The sequence below is a fragment of the Vespula vulgaris genome, chromosome 10 (assembly GCF_905475345.1).
Source record: "Vespula vulgaris chromosome 10, iyVesVulg1.1, whole genome shotgun sequence".
NCBI lineage: Eukaryota > Metazoa > Arthropoda > Insecta > Hymenoptera > Vespidae > Vespula > Vespula vulgaris.
In genome coordinates this window covers 6,602,519-6,623,151 of record NC_066595.1, presented here as the reverse complement: position 1 = coordinate 6,623,151, position 20,633 = coordinate 6,602,519, and the positions used below count along the sequence as shown (strand labels likewise).

Genomic DNA, 20,633 nt, shown 5'->3' with positions numbered 1-20,633 from the left:
ATGATATTCCCATATCAGTCTAACCTACGTACCATGGAGTTTCTACAACGGAACGAACAAACGAAGCTACCCTACGCCGCCCGATTTGCACGCTTTTCATTGGCTCGGTTAAGTTTGATTAATCTAATCGGTCGCACCATTGTTCGAAACGTACCGCCGTGTCCCATTGGCTGCTTGGTATAAGACCTTCTCATATATGTGTACACGTACATCTGTATGGGGGGTCCACGGTGTTTGCCATTAAGGCTGGGAGAAGACGTGCAAGCAGCCATTACTAGCCACGACCGAACTGGTTTTGTGTGTTTTTCGCTCTGCCCATTTCATTTCTTCTCCCTGTTTTGCACCCCTCTTCTCTTCCTTTTCGAGTTAAGTCGACGATGATTTGTGCCCCGTTTGCTCGGCGTCCCATGTCCTATAGGGAAAATGGCGGTTGATTTGCGAAAAAAAGGATCTCGTATTTTTTCTCGATTTTTATTTCTTTATCTTCTTTTTTTTTATCTTTTTCTTTTTCCTTTTCTCTCTTTTTTTAATATTATTCGTCATATTTTATCGTGACACTCGATAAATTTACGAACTTGATATACTTTCCTACACCGTTCGTGTATATGTATATATATATATATTTTTTATATATATTTTAAGTTCGACTCGAACAGGATGCTAAATTTGTGATATATTCTCATGGTATATACCTACTCCCCTTCCTATCCACGGGGTGCAAACTCAAAGTTTCGTAGGTCGTTACGCCCGTTAAAATTATTCGTAGGCGATACATCTGTCGGGAATGTTCATATTGTACGAACGGTCCATGTATTTTCTTCAAAAAAATAATACTAATTACAACATTTTCTTTCGATATCGACAAAGAAATGATAATTCTTATATATACATTCGATCGTTATAAATACGATTTAAGATGAAAATTATGGGCTAAAATATCATTTAGTTAAACTTGACATTCTTTCAATCTTTAAGATGATTATCAAGGATGGAATTAACAAAACTTTCATTAGTTTTACCAGGAAGGACTAGATCTGATAAATTGAAGACAATCAGCGAATACGAATACCAGTAGAACTTCTATATCCCACGGTATTGTGAATTTTTTGGACCCCACATATAGTTTCCAGCCAACTCAAGGATTCCCCGCCCATTTCCTATCTCCCATAGCTTACAGTTTAGGGTTGCCATTCGAAGCGGCTTCTTTGAGTCCAGTCCCTTTCTTTCAGCCCCTATCGCCAATCCTATGCGACGGACTATCCTCCAATCTGTTGCTCTAGAATTTTCTTACCCTCCTGTTTCATGCGGTAGGTCAGGGGGCCGTACGACAAAACATTGTTACATCAAAGCCAATTGGAATTGATCGTGACGATAATATTTTCTTCCTGAACAATTTTCTTTTTTTTTCTTTATATATATATATATATATATATATATATATATATATATATCACGTGATCACATTTTCATATATTTTACTTATAATATATTATTATGTTATTTGATATTGTTAAAATGATATTAGTACGAGAACAAGATCGGGAAAAAATCGGTAAGATCGGGCCGAAAAACGCAACTGTATCTTTCCTACGCGACGATATATTTATGTCACGATAGAGAAAAGCGAAGAGGTCCGACCACCTACTTGGCGAACACAATGGGCCACAAATGCGTGGCGACAGGACTCGTAGATATACGGCAGGCTGATTGCTCGTTGTCACTGTACACCCGATTGTCGGCTCTCCTTCTGATTTTTCACTTTTTGCGTTTCATTTTCTTTTCTTTTCTTTTCTTTTTGCGACCGAGTCGATTTTTAAGAACGGTAAGCACGATTTTGATCCTTAATATAATAATCAATATTTATTTTATAACGTTTTAAAAAATTTTTAATCGACGAATTTAAGTACTTACTTACCGTACAAAATGTTATACCAATCATAAAATTTTTGCATAAATGTGAATAAAAGTTAGGATTTATTCGATTATATCATCGATTGCAGACTGTAAGCTTTGTTTATTCCATAACGTCGCTTTTTACAGCATAGCTATAGCTACCGATTGAAAATATTCTTATGCGAATTGTGTAAAATCTCCTTTATGTACAATAATTGTGTGTGTGCGTGTGCATGTATATATATATACATATATATATATAACATTCAATTAAATAAATCATTTAGAATAATCATCAAGTAAATAATAACGATAGCGATCTCTTTAGTATCAAGTTTAATATTATTGCCGTATTTAATCTCGTTCATTAAATAACGCCTATGATATTAATCTCTTAACGCTTTATAAATAGATTAGCGATATTAATAAAAAATTACTTACGATATTAATTTAAGGCGATCATTAAGGCAAGAAGTTAACAAGGCACATCTCCTCGTCGTTCACGAAAAATAATCAAACATTTAAGCGATAAATCGAATTTGTTTGTCTACTTAAAATGTATCGACGAATTCGTTAATCATTTGCACTGGCAACACGTTATACACAGATACACGTAGGTATTTATAAAGTACGAATCTTTTACGTTTACGTATAGTTACACATTTATACAGCGATTTCGAAGATTTCTCATTATTATTATGTCCATTCGATTTTATCGAAGATCGTTTTATTTAAAGCACAGGATGGACACACTTATTTAAAAAAAAAAAAATATTTTATCGCTTTTCAACATTGCTTCCAATTCGGCTGAGAAAAGCAAGCTGGCTTTGATCAAGTGGCTCATTCGTGTAACCGTTTAAGCTACTTCGAGCCTGGGAGACTGGGACATTGAAGTCGTTCGACCTGCCAGTCGACAAAACGAAATCTGGGCCGTGTACTCTTCCGCAAACTTGGGAGTCGATTCCACCCAAATATGGATAACCGCTTTTGGCTTCGCCAGGACTGTGAGGTGCAACATGATGATGAGCAACACCAGTGCTTGCTGGCACCGCAGAACTCGCACTCTGTACCATGCAAGCACTCATATTCGAGGCCGTTGGACTGACGCTACCACCAAGACTACTCAAATTCAGATTGCTGCTACCATAGTGAGAGGCGTTGAATATTCTGCAACAAAATACGTCAACAATTTCTAAAGGAGATCGAGAGGGTATCGATTGCTCCGTTGAATATTAATTCAAGTTGAATACGCTTACTAATTATTCGTTATGTAAATAAACAAATATCTTCTTTTCTTGCGACAATAATAATAATAATAATGATTATTTTCTTGATTTATATGAAAAGAAATAACCATTTTTTTGTTGTCAAAAACAATCGTGCGTGTCGATCTTATGAAATTGAGTATTTTTGTGCAAATCAAAATTATACCGTAATTATATTAATTTTCTGCAAGAATCATCAATTCTTTAACATTACAAATTTCTACTGTCACAGATTGATTAAAAAGGGAAAAAAAGAAAAAGAAAAATTAATAAAATACAAGAGTTTCAAGTATATATGAGAAACAATATCATACGAAATATATTTGATTTTATATTTCTACTCTTAATGCAATTCGTATTCTAAATAATATAAATATTCATCTTCTTTTCTATTCTCGTTACTGCAAAATTTCCATAAAATTGAGAAAAACATCGACGATTAGACAACTAATCTTGGAGATTATCTTAAAGTCAAGCACAATCTGGCATCTCGTTAACAAAGCGTCGTTCGTTTGGTGTTTACAAAAGCAATAAAAGACGCGCGTGGGCGCACGAGTTCTGTGTGTTTCTTCGGGGCGTGCCGAACGTTTTGACTCCCGCGCTTTTGAGCGCGGTACCTTTTGAACCGTTAAGGACTCTAAATCGTGCCGATGCACGACCCTGCTTTTTTTCTTCTCTCTCTCTCTCTGTCTCTTTCTTTCACACTCCTTGGGATACGGTTTGAAAAGAAACGCGAAGATCGTGGCGGAAGCCTCGACCGATTTATCGACTGTGTCTCCTTTCCTCTCTACCCTTAGCTGAGCCTATTCTAAATATCGAGAGTAGATCTCTCTAACGACTACAAATCATCCCTTTCTCTATGCCGCGTTAATGACTTGGCAGTAAAATTAAAAAGAAAAGCGAGAAAGGTCGATCTGGAAATGAGTCGGATCATAATTATATTCTTATTTGGGACACGTTGAGTTATTAATGACGGCGATATATGCACGTGGTTGAATTCGAGGGAGAGAGAGAGAGAGAGAGAGAGAGAGAGAGAGAGAGAGAGAGAGAGAGAGAACGAGAGACGTGACAGATCCGTTCGTAGCAACGGTTAGAGAGAGATCGATCGCGAAAGAATATGCGTCCCGCGTTGAGGGGGCTGAGGATCGACCGCGGCCGGAGGATTATTAGCCGGTAGCGTTTCATTACGGAGGCCGAAGCAACATAATTGAGGACCACACAGAAAACGGTGTCGGTAGACGGTAGAGAGGGAAGAAAAGGGAAGAAGAGGGAAGGAGAGGAAAGAAGAGTCAGGAACATGGACGAGTAGAAAAGACGAGTCCGCGAGGATGTAGGTTCGAACGTGTGCGAGGACAACACAAGGTTACATGGCACACTGTAGCAACGCGATCACCCCAGCAACCTGTTATTACGGCACAATGGCTGAATTAATTGTTGAAGAGTACGCGGCTCGAACCTTTGCTCAGCTTTCTCTCGACGGCATCACCTGGTTCAAACCGTTTTAAACGTTAGCGGTGTTCGGATATTACACGGAACTCTCTTTTTCTATCTCACACGAAGTTTCGTGGGAGGTCTTCCTCCATCGAAAGCCCTCCCAACATGGAATTTACTTTCTCTTACTTGAACGGAAAGGAACATCGATGTTTTTCAAGATCGACTTACCCGTAGTTCTCGGCCGTCGCTCTGGACCATTGCTGCTGAGCGTAATAGTTTTCTCCGTAGTTGTAGTGCTGAGGATAAGCAGCCGTTGTCGCTGCCGCCGCAGCAACGCTTGCTTGCCCGTAACTCTGATAACTCTCCGCCGCGCTACCATAGTGTTGACTCTGAAACGATTGTAAACTCATCGTGTTGAACGCGTTCGCTTGCTGACTGTTCATCTGTTTCCTTAGTCTCGCTCGTCTGTTACTAAACCACACCTGAACGCGAGCCTCCGTTAGCTTCGTTCTGAAACAATGGCGGATAGTTCGAATTGTTGAAAGATCTCTTTTTTTTTTTTCTTTTTCTTCCCCTTTAATTCTGTTTCTAGAGCTTCACTTACTTCTGAGCCAACTCCTCTCTTGTATAAACGTCTGGATATTGAGTTCGAATGAATACTGCTTCCAATTGTTCCAATTGTTCTCCCGTGAAGGTAGTCCTACTACGACGTTGCTTTCTCTTTAGAGCTATGCCAGGCTCGCTTTCCGTCTCGGAATCGTCCCCACCATCGCTTCCACCTGAAGTAACGACAAAAATAACGTCCATACTGATTAAAATCCTTTACATGTCTTTGACTTGGTTCTGTCTAGATTGTGTGGCAAACTTTTAGTTCGAACATCGTTGGTATGTGTCACGAACGGCATAACAATGAGACAGAGAGATAGAGATAGATAGATAGAGAGAGAAAGAGAGAGGGAAGAAGATAGAAAGAAAGAAAGAAAGGAAAAAAGAAAGAGAAAAAGAAAGAAAGAGAGAGAGAGAAAGCTTTCAGTCCAGCACGTGCTGCACGTCAGATACCGAAGATAGGAAGCGAGTCGTACCCGCCCACAGTTCACACGCCGGACTGAGCAACCCACTATTAAGACCCGCCTGATTACAGCCGTGGCAGCCAAACCTATACTAAACTAAAACACCGAAGAAATTAGGGTCCGCCGTGAAGAAATTAAGTTCTTTGACATGTCCCGTCCCACCCGAGCTAAATGAAAGAGACTCGTAGTACGTCCCGATTTTATTTCACCAATCAATGAGAAAACTCTCTTCGTTTTTCTAAATATTCTCAATTACGAACGAAAGCAGATATACATGGACTTTCTTGTCAAATGATTTCTCAAATACGAGTTATCAAATTCGAGCTAAAGCAAGAAAAATTAAAGATCGCCAACTTTGCTATAAATCTTTGTGTGGATCGTCACGATTTTTTGAGATCTATCAGCGATGAGTTCGTCGATGAAGATTCTTGAAAATCATTTTGGGAATTGCACCGCTGTTGTAGAAGAAGATAGTCCTTCCAATTAAAGCGAACGAGTAAAAGAGAAATCAAAAACAGGAGAGAGAGATAGAGAGAGACGGAGAAAGAGAGAAAGAGAGAAAGAGAGATAACGCAAAGATATATAGAGAAGAAAGTTTAAACGGACGGCATCATCGCTCGAGCCGCAAGAGAGTAGTACGTCTCAATCATGGGAAGACCGCAAGTTTGCCCCGCAGTAAGAACATCTAAATCAATAGAGGGCGCTGCTATTCCTCGAACAAACTGGCAGGCCGAGCTGTTGTTGGCGGTTTGTAAGATTAGAGGCAGGCTACGAGCCGAAGACCACACGCCGTGTGCCGCGAGAGTATACCGCGTTTCTTCTCTCTCTTTCTCTCCCGTTCTCTTTCTCTCTTTCTCTTTTCTTCCTCTTATTTCGCGCGAGGAACACCATCCAATCTTCTTTTATCATCTCATCCTTCTGCCGTCGATCTCTTTTATCGTTCTTCCCATTCCGCTAGGTTTCGCAATGAACGTTTGTGTTTTACTTCGAAGTTTTTATCACCAATGAAAAATACTTCGAAGATCTTTTTCTCTCATTTATTTTTCTTAGAGAAGATGACAGGAGATATTAATTCGAGGGGTACTTAAAATATATTCTTTTCTTCGGTCCACGTTCGTTAGGACGAAAAACCTCGCCTTTAAACATCGCTCGTTGTTAACAAATAAAGGACTCCCTTGGAGAACCTTCGGAATAAGTATAAAAAAAGAAAAAAGAAACACAGAGAGAGAAAGAGAGAGAAGATGGATCTCATTGTTCCTTTTCGGACAGGGTAGACTCGTGCTTCGCCATTCTTCGCTTTAGCTCTTCGCTTTCTTAGCTCGGAAGACGGCGACGGTCTCTTCTTCGTTGACTTCGAATTTCAAGAGGTACATTGGTACAGGCATGCTTGACTTCGTCATCGTCTACAGGCATGCATATATACGTGCAACATGCATATGTACGAATTTTGAAGGAGGGAAGAAGCGACGAGGCGAGACGCCGTAAAAATGATAAAACGGAGTTTACGAAGATGGTGGTGTTAATCGAAGCTGAAAATTAAGAGTGCTGGAAGTCTCTCTTTCTCTCTGTTGCAATCTTGTAGTATATGTCTAATCAAAACTAAATCTCTCCGACAAGGTAATAAACTCGACACATCTACGCGCCACGGGACGCCTAATATTTCTTCGCGAGCTCTACCGTCGGTGATAAATAAAGAAACGAAAAAAAGAAAGAATCTCCTTTTTGTATTCTCTACCGACCAAACCTATATTTCTGCTAATCCTCTCTTTCTTCTTGTGTTCTCTGAATACTTTTAAAGGATCGCCATGAAATCACTTCTTTTCTTATCCTCTATTTCTTCTGTGATAATCGTATCTCCTAATCGAACTAAGTACTTAGTTACGTTTTCGAATAAATATATTAATTGTCATTTTATATGTTATCTATATTGAAATATAATAACCGAATAATAGCGAATAATAGTTTTCAGTCGACCGTTAATGTTACACCGAAAGAAATATTTACGCAAGAGTCGAAACTCTTGCTAGCGAGAGTCCAACGACGGGTTATTGTCGGCGTCGCCTTAACTCAATTAACTTAACGCGAAGGCTTCACCGTAATTATGGCTTATCGCTCGATTAACCCAGAGTATTTCATTTATGGCCAGTACCTGCATGATTTCAACGCGATATTAAAATGGTCTTTGACAATATTTAATTCAATCAACGATTAACGATTTCAATTGCAATGTTTTATTTTAAGCCGCATTATACGATTAAATGTTTATTTGCGACTATGATAATCATACGATACGATTAAATTAATTTTTTAATAGTTATTTGAATTATTTATTAATAATTTTAGTTTTCATCGTCGTGAAATTAAAGTTTGTTCTTATATATATCTTTTATTAGCATTTAAAAACGACAACTGAGACGAAAATAAATCTATGAAGTAACTCGTCAATGATTTTGCTATATATTAAAACGATTCGATAATATTTAAGACGTTTAAAAAATAATTCTTTCGTGATTTACAGTATATTTACGTATAAAATGATTCAATCTTTTAAAGCATGTCTGCAAATTAAACGTTTCAATACCTTATGATATACTTATATTGAATTGAAAGTTTCATATTTTGACGAACCTACTTTATTAATAAATCATTGAATCGTTTTATTTGTAGAAACATTGTAGAATCATCGAGTAACTTATTCCATATTAGAAGCATATATTTTTTATATTTAGAAGAGAGAATTATATTTTATTATAGTATATTTTATTACAGTATATTTTATAATATTTCAATTATCGTTTTGATTAATTTCTAAACATTAATTTAAAACCGATAAAAACTTAATTTCTTGATCAAATCAATAATGAAATAACTAATTCAAATCTATTTTATAATTAATGTCAATCTAAATAAAGATTAATTCGTTAATTGAATTAGATATTACTCAACATTGCATCAACACAACTAAGAGATTTCGTGGAATTCACGACCGACAGCAGCTCGGGCCTCTCTTTTTCTCTCCTTGAAAGAGAGAATGTTACTCGGGCGTAGTATTTTACGACGTCGTATGATATGTTTCGAAAGACTGCAGGTAAAGTATGTACATACATACATACATACGGTCGTTGAATAATTCTGACAATGAGATGGATGTATCATCGGTTGGGTTGCGTCCCATCGAAATGATTTGTTATATACTTAATACTCAATGTAACAGTTACACGGATAATCAACTGGACGTTTCAACGAGCTTCGCTAATTGACGTAAATAAATTTCCATTTATTAATCGGTAATCGAATTCGTATGGTTTTTATGCATCTAGTTAATTATATGTATCACACATTTATCAAATAGAAATCAAATAGAAACTTACCGAGAATCCCGTTGATCGAATGGTTCGTTCCGAGATCGTCAACGCGACGAATTTTATTTGGTGGACCACGGAGTAACCTGGTGATACTGGAAACTGATGGCGCTGATGCCTTATCGCAAACGCCATCCTGCTGGCAGAACCACGTTGGACCAGTTAATATACCAGCTGATAATAATTAATAATAATCAAAGAGATAGGTATCAAAGAAAAATATTATAAAGACAATGTCAACGGACCTTTATTAGTCTCTCCTTGATTTCCCAACTGAGGAGATTTGGATTTTGTCTTTTAAGATCTTCGATCCTGCTCTCGACTTCCGGAGTGGCAACTCGTGGCTTGCTTCCACCGATCACACCTGGTCTGATCGATCCGGTTTCCTGATATCGATTAAGAATCTTCGACACGCAACCATGAGAGACTCTTAGCTGTCTCGATATCACACACGGTCTTACACCGGACGCCGCCATCTCGACAATTTTTAATCTGATATGATTTGGTAGTGGACGGCCATTTATAAAGACCCCGCCTAACTGATTAACGCGACCTTGTCCTGAAACGTCGAGCAAAGTATTTGTAGTTAATATATTATTATTCATATTTGATATACATATATGTTACATTTTATTTCGATATCATTATCTCAACGTGAAAGTTATTGCTCCTTTAAATATAGTTATCCTGTATATAAATATTCTGTCCGAACTAGAATTTGCTTGTTAGGCAGTTTGAAGTTGTTCAAGATAAGAGGCGTATAGTAAGCAAAAGGAAAAGAATAGGAAGATGAAATTTCGAGAGTAAAGTTGAAGCAAGTATAATTTCCAAAAGATTAAGACAAGGGCGTGGAAGAATTGCAAGAACAACGAAACTCGCCTTACGTTTTGAACGTACGAACGGAGAGAGAGAGAGAGAGAGAGAGAGAGAGACGGATAGAAAGAAAAAGGTGGTGGACCTGCAACGTGCAGCAAACTCGTCGTTTGGAAGAACTCAGTGACACGCAAGGTGCCGCTCAAACGTTCCTAATTACCGGTAATTAGGGTCCCTCTTAATTAACTTAATTATAATCACGAAGTCAAACAAACCGCGTGTTACGCGTCCTTTGCGGCAACCGAGCAAAGAAGCGAATGAGATGCGCGATTTCTTCGTGTCGAGTCGAGTCGAGTCGAGTTAAGTCGAGTCGAGTAGAGTCGAGTCGAGTCGAGTCGAGTCGAGTCGAGTCAAAAAGTGAGATAAAGAGAGAAACAGAAAGAGAGAGAGAGAGAGAGAGAGAAAGTTTCGACCGGGACCAGAAAGCCGGAGCGTTAAAAGAACGAGCTCGCGTGCCTTTTGCGAAACGGGCGCGAGATGAGGAAGGCGTTCGAACGCAAGGCTGACGCGCCTTACGGTTATCCTCGGTTTTGCTCGAAGCAGTAAAACCGACGAAGAAGACGGAGTTATGTCCTAGCACGTGTAAATATAAAAAAGTAGGAGGAGAAGGAAGAGGACAACGAAGAAGTAAGAATAAGGAACGTAAAGAGGAAGGTACATCTATCCAACCTCTCTGTAACTAAAATTCGCTTGGAGAAGAACCTTGATAAATCATTATCGCATAGAGAATATAATCAAAACGATTCCGCGTATTTCATTCATCCCGAGTAGTTCATTTAATCGGATTCCATGAGAAATTCAGAGGGTCTGCTCCGCTAATTATTACGAGGACGAGATTCAGAAAGGAGATCCCATCTATCCTCCTATCAAAAGGGAGAGAGAGAGAGAGAGAGAGAGAGAGAGAGAGAGAGAGAGGGCGATGTAGTCCCGTTTCGTCGTTCATCGAACGCCTCGAGATTTACATCCTTCTCCCCACTCCTCTCTTCTCTCTCTCTCTGTCTCTCTTTCTCTCTTTTTCTCAACGGGTAAAGCCAGCTCTCTACAAGACTACCCTGTCTCACTTCGTCTCTCTCTCTCTCTCTCTCTCTCTCTCTCTCTTTCTCTCTCTTTCTTACGTTTGGGATCCTAAGGACACACATCCGTGAGGGAGCCAGGCCCCGTACGGTCCCGGCGTGTGTGTGACGTCAGTCGGGCCGCGGGGCCCGACGGGATTACAGGCGAGATCAAAAGACGCCGACCGCCACCGCCGTCGCCGCCGACACCGCCGCCGATGACGAGGACTTGCCTTTGAATGCGCGCCCTACACTCGCGCGAATTACGGAATAGAAGAAGGTGTACGATTGCTTATTTTTTCTTCCTTGATTTTCTTTTATTTACTTGCGTGTATTGTTTTCTTTTTCTTTTCCTTTTTTCTTTTCTTTTTTTCTTTTCTTTTCTTTTCTTTTCTTTTCTCTTTCGGTTTTTATTTTATTTTAGTTGGAAGATAGATCAGCGCTGTGCGAATAATTTAATTCAATTAATCATTTACGATTAGATTTTTATTTAAACTTCGTTACTTCATCACTTTTAACTGCATTAATGATTAATCGATTGATTTGTTTTCTCTTTTTGTTTTCATTTTCGTGATATTAATGCTCGTTCCTATAAATTTATTTTGTTTTCTTATAACAATTGAAAAATTGAGTCAAACGATAAATGTAGTTCTGTGGAATAGTTAGTTAATGATTCATGATGTCTCTACGAATTAAATGATTTGATAATCGATGACGTATCAACAAATAAAACGATTCAATGATTTACAGTGTCTCAACAGATTAGTTGGTCAATGATTCATGGCATGTGTACAAATAAAACGATTCGACAATGCATCGTGCGTCTATGGAGTAATTCGTCAATGATTCACGATGTGTCTATGAATAAAACGGTTCAATGATCGACGACGTTTATACAAATAAAATGATTCAATAATTTAACAATATAAGAGTTTAAAAAATCGGGTGAAATACTTGGTAGACGTGTCAAGAATCATTGAAACGTTTTATTCTTATACACGTCATTGACGAATTACCCCGTAGAAACACTTTAAATTTGACAAACACGTAAATCATTGATCAACTATTCTGTAAAATTACTTCCATCACATTTATCATTTTGATTCATTTTGAAATATTAACGGAAGAAAAAAACAACGATGCACAAAAATATATGTTAATTTCACAACGATGAAAACATAAATTATTAATAATTAATCCAATTAATGTAATCAAAAGTTAATAATTCTAATTTGATAATATGGATACGTATCGTAGAAATAACTATATAATTTCTGTGAGTAGAAAATATTCGATCATTATACAATAATAATTCTTAATCATTGAATAATATATCGTCGAGTATTTTTTTACAAGTTGAAAAGACCTTTCGATTTGTTCGTATTCGGTTTACATGTGTTCCGTAAATGCATATGTCATTCATTACTCAAATGCGAACGACTAGTTTAGAGTTATGGACTTCGTCGGTCGTAACTTTGGTCGTAGAACTGATAACTCGAAATATTATGCGAGTCAACCTTCATAACTTTTCTTGTTTTTAACGATCTCAGGGAACAAAGCTTTTTTTATTTATATACGCTTCTGTACGGACTTATAAAAATCGTTGGGTATTGTAAATCACATACATAACGATGAATAAAATAAAAATTGTTTAAATTGCATTTTTAAGGACGACATCGAAGAAAATCTTCATCTTTCAGAATTAAGAAAAGAAAAGGGAAAAGAAGAAGACCACCCTGGAAGCGAGCGAAATGATGAAACGACGAGGAAATAATTTAACGCATGAATTATTGATAAGCGGCAATTGATTGTGAGCGATCCACGCTAATAACCATGATCGGTGGCAGCGATGTGACGCGATAGAGAGGGGAGATCGAACCGATTTGAATACGCTCGACGCATCGCTCGTCATTAAGCTTCCCTTCGAGGCCCAAGTCTGCCGTCTCTCTCTCTTTCTTTCTCTATCTATCCGTCTTTATCTTTTTTTCCGAATATTCAATGTTATCTCAAAGAAGGCCAGATGATCCCTTAGATCCTACTATAATTACTCTCCGATTTCATCGATTAAATGAATTGTTACAAGGTCTCAAAAAGATTTGGTCAGCTTTCACGAGTTACTCGATACGTTTTAAGAGAAAGTTTGTGTTGTTATAGCTACTAGTAATTCGAAATAATAAATCTTTATTTAGATCCAGGACGTTATTATAATCTATTCAATATGTGTGTGTATTTATATATATATATATATATATATATATGAATGTGTGTGTGCGTGTTTGTGTAGGTAAATATTTTATTTTCTTTTATTTTTGGTGATAGTACAAAACTATAGAAGCAAGATCGTCAAGAAGGATCGATAACATCTTCGGGATCGATAAGGATCGAACCCGTCAAGATCTCTTTGTCCAGGAAGATTGAATATTCTTCGCGTCGTCCGTCGTCCAGGAAGGGTTCTAAAGAAATTACAAGAGGAAGAGGTGTACACGACTATGTGCGATTATCTACGTGCAACCAAGGGATGCATGTACTTAGCGTTCGGTGTGAGTTCCGAGTTGCAAGGCCTCAATCATCGCGCCGTCGCCTGCGGCCTATTCGATATCGGACATTAGGTACCCACGAGTTCTCTCTCTCTCTCTCTCTATCTCTCTCTCTATCTCTTTCTTTCTCTCTTTTTCTTTCTTTTTCTTTCGATGCATCAAACTTGTCTTCCTTTCAACGCCCACAACACAATAATTTTTATTTGAAATCATATCTTCTATCGTTTTTCTGATGACACCGTGATACAGACAAGTTTTATAATTAAATTATATAATCGTCTTTGTAAAGCAAGCGTATCAAAAAATTCTAATGTCAATTATTTGTTTTCTATATTACTTCTTACGAAACTAATACTGCCTGATATTATACCGTCGGTTGTAAAACTTCTTGTTCGTTATATGTAGTTGTTAAGAGTTTCGAATCAATGAGAATTGCAAAGCCAGACATTCGATTATCTCCTTTCGTCCTTGGACGTTTTTCTAAGCAAAATATTCAAAGTATTCCAAAGTAAGCTTTTTCAATCGAATGATCTTGAGATCGCTGAATGTTAAGGACGGAAAACAAAAACAATTTTGATCGTAGGACGACTCATGAATTTTTTCTTTTTTTCAAAACATCGAATTTCTTAGAAAATGTATAACAATTGATATAAACTCACCTTGAAACGCGTATCCAGTAAAATACGGCGGCATTCGATGTTGACTGAGCGTTCTGACCGCCATCTGGGCCGTATCTTTGGACCCGGAATAATTTTCCCACGTTCACCGTGCACTTCTTCCTTGCTAGGATTACTGTTCGGAGAATAAAAGTAATAACAAAGAAAAACAACAAAGGTAATATATTTCCACCCTTTCGAATTGTTCTTAAAGAAATAACGTTGAACGATCACTTATCGATGACGGAAAACGATTTGGATCGAAGAATAAAAGAAGAAAGACAACTACTCGATCTCTTTTTGCTCGATTTACGTTTCCTCCTCCTCCTCTTCTTCTTCTTCTTCTTCTTCTTCTTTTATTTTGTTATTATTACGTTTTTTTTAATTCTTTTCTTCTCCTCCAAAGATCCGAAACGCGACGAAGACACATTCGTTCTTCGCGTAGACGAACGAATTTTTAACTAGAACCGAAAATGACCGATAATGACCGAAGAGGACAACGAGGAGGACCTGTTTGCTTCGGACTCTCGACTCGGACTGGCCAAAAGGCTGAACGAAGTCTCGAGGAGTCTAGCAAGCGAGAACCTGAAGGAAAAGGCAAGAAAGAGAAAGAGAAAGACAAGGATGGATAGATGTGGGTCTTGAAAGGAGAAAAGGAAAGACGATGGCTCCGCCTTTCTTCGTGAGGCCCCTCGATAAGAAACCAGCACTGGTCCCAGACCATCTCGACTCGAAGGCAAACCAAACGGGAGCATGGTCGTGAACGTTGTATTGGCATTGGTCACCATGTAGCTGATTCCAACCACATGGAGGTGGTCTCAACCTCGACTCCGCCCGAGTCTTCTCTTCCTCTTCTCTTTCTCGTCTTTTACGTTCCTTCTCCTTCCTTGTTTTCATTCTTGGAACAACACGCAAGTAAGTACATATGTATTAGTATACTTAAATACGTATTCGCAAATTTCGATCGTTTCTTTCATTATTTTTTATTTTTTTCTCCTGATTCTTAAGATATTCTTTTTAAAGAATGTGTATTGAATGTTTTTGAAAAACAAAAAAAAGAAAAAATACTTAGTTACTTCGAACGCGTGTGAGATATCCGATGAAAAATTGTTTGATTTTTATTTCGTAAATTATTTTTTTTCTCATCGATTCTATGAGTTTTATATATTCGTCAGGCTTAACTCGAGTAATACGATTTTAGTATTATAATTAAATATGAATAAGAAAGACATAGGAGTTAATTGAAATCTTTTTTCAATCATTCCTTACGTTCTTCGTTTGATTTTTCTTCGGATTCTTTTTGATACAGGCGTGATGTTTTTCGGAAAAAAAAATATTTAAGTACTTACGAACTAAAGCATGAGATCGATGATCGAATTTGAAGTCGTACCTGTTTTTACTTCGTAAATTACTTTTATTTTGCCTCATTGATTCTTCGATTTATATTTTTGTCAGTTCTATTTCGAGTAATACAATTTTAATATTAATTAAATACCGTACCGATAAAAAGGATACAAGAGTTAATTAAAATATTTTCGATTCCGATGTTGCAACGATTACGATACGATACGCATGTAAACACTGACATAATTCAATAATTTCCATTCCGAGGATCTCTGAAAAACCCGTTAAAGTAATTTTCGAATTTTTTTTCTTTTTTTCGAACTAAGAGTCGCCTTCTCGTTTCGCATGATTCAACGACGGGAAGCATCGCTTGTAATTCGGTTTGCATCGTTAATTATAATTAATCGAGTTGCCCATGTAATCATATGTTTAATTGAATTGGAGAATTATGTGAACAGAATACGAATGGTCAATTTTCGACCGGTGCGACGAATTTTCGTCATGTTTTAAAGAAACGATCAAAATGGTTATTATTTAGAAATTCTTGGTATTATTAAAAATTTACATAGCACATTATAACAACGAGGATGCCTTATCATCAAATATTTCCTATTTATACGTTTCTACCTTAAAATTGTGCATTAGTCAAATAACATATTGAATAAATATTTTCTTTTTTTTTATCTTATTTTTTTAATCTTTGAGAAAAATTTGTGACGTCTCTTAAAAATGTTTACACGTACCTATGTATATGCTTATTTTAAAGGAACAATCATGGATCTCGTAAAAAATTTTATAATACGTGTGTATATGATCAGTTTGATTTTTTTCTTTAAAGATTGTATCATTACAAATTGTTCGTATTATTAACTGCATTGATATCAATGATGTTGCTATTTCTTTAAATATATATCTTACATCAGTGTTGGCTGTTATCCGAATTACAATTTGATGGATAGATATTCTATATGTTATTTTTTAATTGTGTTATGACAGCAAACAGATTATTATTTTGTTAATTTTTTTAATAAATATTCATTTATATAGGTATGTATATAAATAGAATCTTTAGAATTTTAAAGCAAAGATTAAAGGAATCAATTAAATACGGAAATACATTTTTCACGATCTGCCGTAATCTCTATACTAATATTATACTGTTATAAATTAATCTATATTTTTATATATTATATTTGTATATTATAAATTCAATATAATTACCGAATATTATATAATATATTATACCTATATATATTATATATAATATCATTATTATACTATTATATTATACTCATATACTATAAATATAAAATATTTAAAAATAATATTTTATATACCAATTTGTACTCCAATACTATAAATATTTTTATATCACACTATTATATTATATTTAATTATTTACACACACACACACACACATTTAATATACACATTAGTAACATACCGACGTTACTTATAAACCCATCTTAATATAAAGTATTTAAAGCAAACATCAAAATAATTTTATAAAATGTTACAATAAAATGGTATCTGTATGAGTAGGTATGAACGCATACGTTCGTTAGAAAATAAATCGTATAAAACAATGGGTTAAAATGATAATAATTTTCCGTAGATCGTCTTAGTACGGGTGCAATCGTCAAATAGCAGGAGGACGATTCATAGAGGGTGGAGGATGCGCTGAGTTCGGTACGATAGCACGTGTCGTGATTGTAGTTTATGGGGAGCTGATTGCAGTCGAGAGCGTGGGTCGGTTGCAGTAGTGTGGACGCCACGAAACATGCTGGAGAGTTCCGACTCCATTCATTCCACCTTTTACATATCCATTCCAGTGTCAGTGTTTCGTTTCGTAATCATTAAGATATGCATTATACTCCTAATGACGAGCAGCCGTGGTCGCGAGAGCGTATCCGATTCGCGAGCAGAAATCGTTTGCCCTGCGTCACTTTCGAACATAAATTTTCTATAAAACGACTTTGACTCTCGCATCCTTTTCAATGATTTTCATATCAACTTACTTAAGAATTTATCACGATCGATCGAAGATTTATCGAAACGCTAATTTTTTTATTATTATTATTTTTCTTTCACATTATAGAAAAGTTGTTAGAATCGATAACGCATTTTTTCACTTGATCAAGTGTTTTAAATAAATTAATAATAATAATAATAATAATAATAATAACATTAACAGATAATTTAAAATCTCTCTAACTTGTTAATAGATCATTTTTACGTTAATTTATCCCTCCTTCTTAGTCATAACTTTTAACACAGAGAAACATTCAATGACGATTAAAAAATGTAAGACAAAAATGATTACCATTTGACCATTTATTATTATAATTATTTCTCGTATGAAATATATAATACTAAGTATTACGCATACGAAATAAAGAAAATGAAATCATCAAGACATTCGTCAATAATATTTAACAAAAGCGTGATCGTAATGAAGACATAACGACGTCGGAGTCGAGCAATCTCGTAGGTCGAACGACAGATTCGTTATCTTCTCTCGAAGGTGTCCGGTCTCTCTTAGGGGCGACCTTGAGATTTGAAACGTTGGCGAATAATCGTGAAACACCCGCTGTTCGGATGATCAATCGGTCTGTCGGGAAGGCCGTATTCTAAAATTGTTATAATGGACGAGAGGAGTAGTAGGATGCTGAAGAACATCGAAAGTTTTCGTCGAGAGAGTTCGAAAAAATTCGAAACTGTTCCGTATAAAAGACATTTCTTTAACCATATATCTGCTATATAATGTAGGACAATTGGTCGTTGTCATTGTCGAGAAGAAAAGTACCCATGGGATCAGAATCGAGTCCGTGATGTAAAAGATTGTATCCTACCATCCTGATCGTCTTTCTTATTCGAAAAATGTTCCCTGAGGAATTAGCATCCACCTAATTGTTCCCCATTCAGTCCTTTTTTCTCGTAGGACATCACCATCGCGCGGTGTCATCCTCTTACCTTATACGAAACCCTTTTCCATTGGCTCGAACAAGTCGAGTTAGCTGTACGTCTATTACTCATGACGACGCATTGACATATTTTGACGGGTTTGTTGGTGCCAAACAGTGGCGAAAAGTATATCCTGTGGCAACAATTTTTTCGAACAATTTGCTCGAGTCAAACTCGGTAGGCGTGATCCATTGTAACGATCGATGATTTTGCGAAAAAAGAAAAAAAAAGAAAAAAGAAAGAAAAAAAAGCGAAATAATTTTTCCAATTTTCTCGAAACTCCGGCCGTTCCTTTCTTTCTTCTTTTTTTCTTTCGTTCTTCTTTCATCTTTGACGTGGACGATCGAAGGAATAATATTGATCTATCATATAACTATATCCCGGTTATATGTAGAATTAAATATAACGAGTTTTGCACACATAAACGATAGATGGCATGCATGCCAATCGTTCTTGTTGGTGAGAGCCATTAAAAGCGCGTGGGCTCTCGACTTTCGCGGGCGCTTATAGCTTCGTGCTCGTGTTGTTCGACCGAGAAACGGAGAAAGACGTCTAGAAACGAGCGAGAAAGAGAAAAAGAGGGGGAGAGAGAGAGAGAGAGAGAGAGAAAGAGAGAGAAACAGAGTGAGAAAGAGAAAGAAAGAGAGAGACAGGATGAGAAAGAGAAAGAGAGAGAGAGAGATGGAACGGAACGAAACGAAGAGAAAGAGAAAAGATAGGTAGAAAACGCATACGAAACTCTCTCTCTCTTTCTCTTATACGATTCGTGCATGAAGAGAGGAAAAGGGAAGCCTCGGCCTACGGACTTGGCCCGCAGTTAATTGCCAGCATTTAATGAGCGCTCTTTGACGCGCCGCGCGAACCGCCACAACACGGCCAGTCGTAATGGCCGATGCTTTTCTGACGACTGCGCGTACCAACCTTACACACCGGGCCCAATACCTATGTACAAACCTGCGTACATGTACATAACTACGTACAAATGTATAAGTACTTTTATATGTACACACAAACACAAACACGTAAACACACGTATACGTGTGCACCGATGTACATACGTAAAGCGAGAAGTAAAAATGGCTTCTCGCGCGTATTTATCGAACGACCCTTCCATATTCCACTCGCACACCAACGAAAAGCACTTTACGATTGAGATATTAGTTTGACTGCGTCGAGAAGTCAGCGAGAAGTACTCGTTTCGACGATCGGACGGGTGAAATGGGGTGGGGTAGGGTGGAGAGGGGGAGGAAGAGGGTAGGGATGGCAGAAGGAGTTAGTGACCTTTCCTGCGTGTCCATAGTGAAATTAGATTTCAAAGGGCCCGAACACATTTCCTCTCTCGCTTTTACAATGCCTCGCACCTTGCCGCCATTTTACGATTTCGTCGCGTGACAAATTCGCAAGTAGTATCGTTTTCTTATAAATATCTTCGAATCGAGTAAGATAATAATAAGAGGCGTGCGTGTTGTGTTTATTTATATGAACGTCGTATCTCGTATATACGTTTTTATTTATAAACTTACCGATAATGACGATAATTTTGGATGATGATATTTTTGAAAGTAACTTTTAAGTACTTTGATATTTTACTGATATTCATAAGGGATATTTTTAACAATTTGTTACGAAATTTTGTCTAAACTTCTTAGTTCAATACAAGTGCCATCTTGGAAATGTTCCATCGATATATTATCGGTGTAGTATTTCTTTTATTTATAGAACTTTAATTCGGATCTGTCGTCGATAATTTGCGACAGTCGGTATGGTAGGATAACAGTTGATATAATAGAAAGTAAAGAGAAATGACTCGTGACGATACTTTATAATATTTTTACGTTGATTTAAAAAAAATAATGTGTAATATTCGTAAAATATTTCTTTTTTTAATTATGAAATATCTTGAGTCTATTTAAAGGTCTCCATAGATGATACATTTATTCCGATATAATATTTACAAAATAAGAATTATAAAACATATTATATAATAATACATTGATTTTACCGACCGTTGTTAAGATCATTCTCGTTGTACCATTATCAATCTTCCTATCTCCGAAAGGCGCCGTTTTATCGATTTTTCCTAAAATAGAATAAGTTCTCCTTCCATCACGGATAAAAACAATTAACCGGATTAACATCCAGATTTAAACGGATGAGTATCGGATTCACGCTTTGAAGAAAAA

General features: G+C 36.8%; 1 protein-coding gene across 3 annotated transcripts; it reads right to left on the bottom strand.

Moving 5' to 3' along the window:
- Positions 1-2,010: 2,010 nt before the first annotated feature.
- On the bottom strand, positions 2,011-20,602 carry LOC127067223 (protein gooseberry-like). 3 transcript variants are annotated; one of them, XM_051001917.1, is made up of 7 exons: positions 19,974-20,602; positions 14,146-15,040; positions 9,270-9,583; positions 9,034-9,163; positions 5,197-5,371; positions 4,821-5,102; positions 2,011-3,060 (listed from the first exon to the last, which is right to left on the bottom strand). In XM_051001917.1, exons 2-7 carry the CDS (start codon positions 14,207-14,209, stop codon positions 2,670-2,672), a joined length of 1,356 nt encoding a protein of 451 aa, XP_050857874.1. In that variant the 5' UTR covers positions 14,210-15,040; positions 19,974-20,602; the 3' UTR covers positions 2,011-2,669. The 3 variants fall into 3 exon arrangements, with proteins under 3 accessions (XP_050857874.1, XP_050857876.1, XP_050857875.1); XM_051001919.1 differs by having other exon boundaries at positions 9,034-9,160; XM_051001918.1 differs by lacking the exon at positions 19,974-20,602 and having other exon boundaries at positions 14,146-15,128.
- Positions 20,603-20,633: the final 31 nt, after the last annotated feature.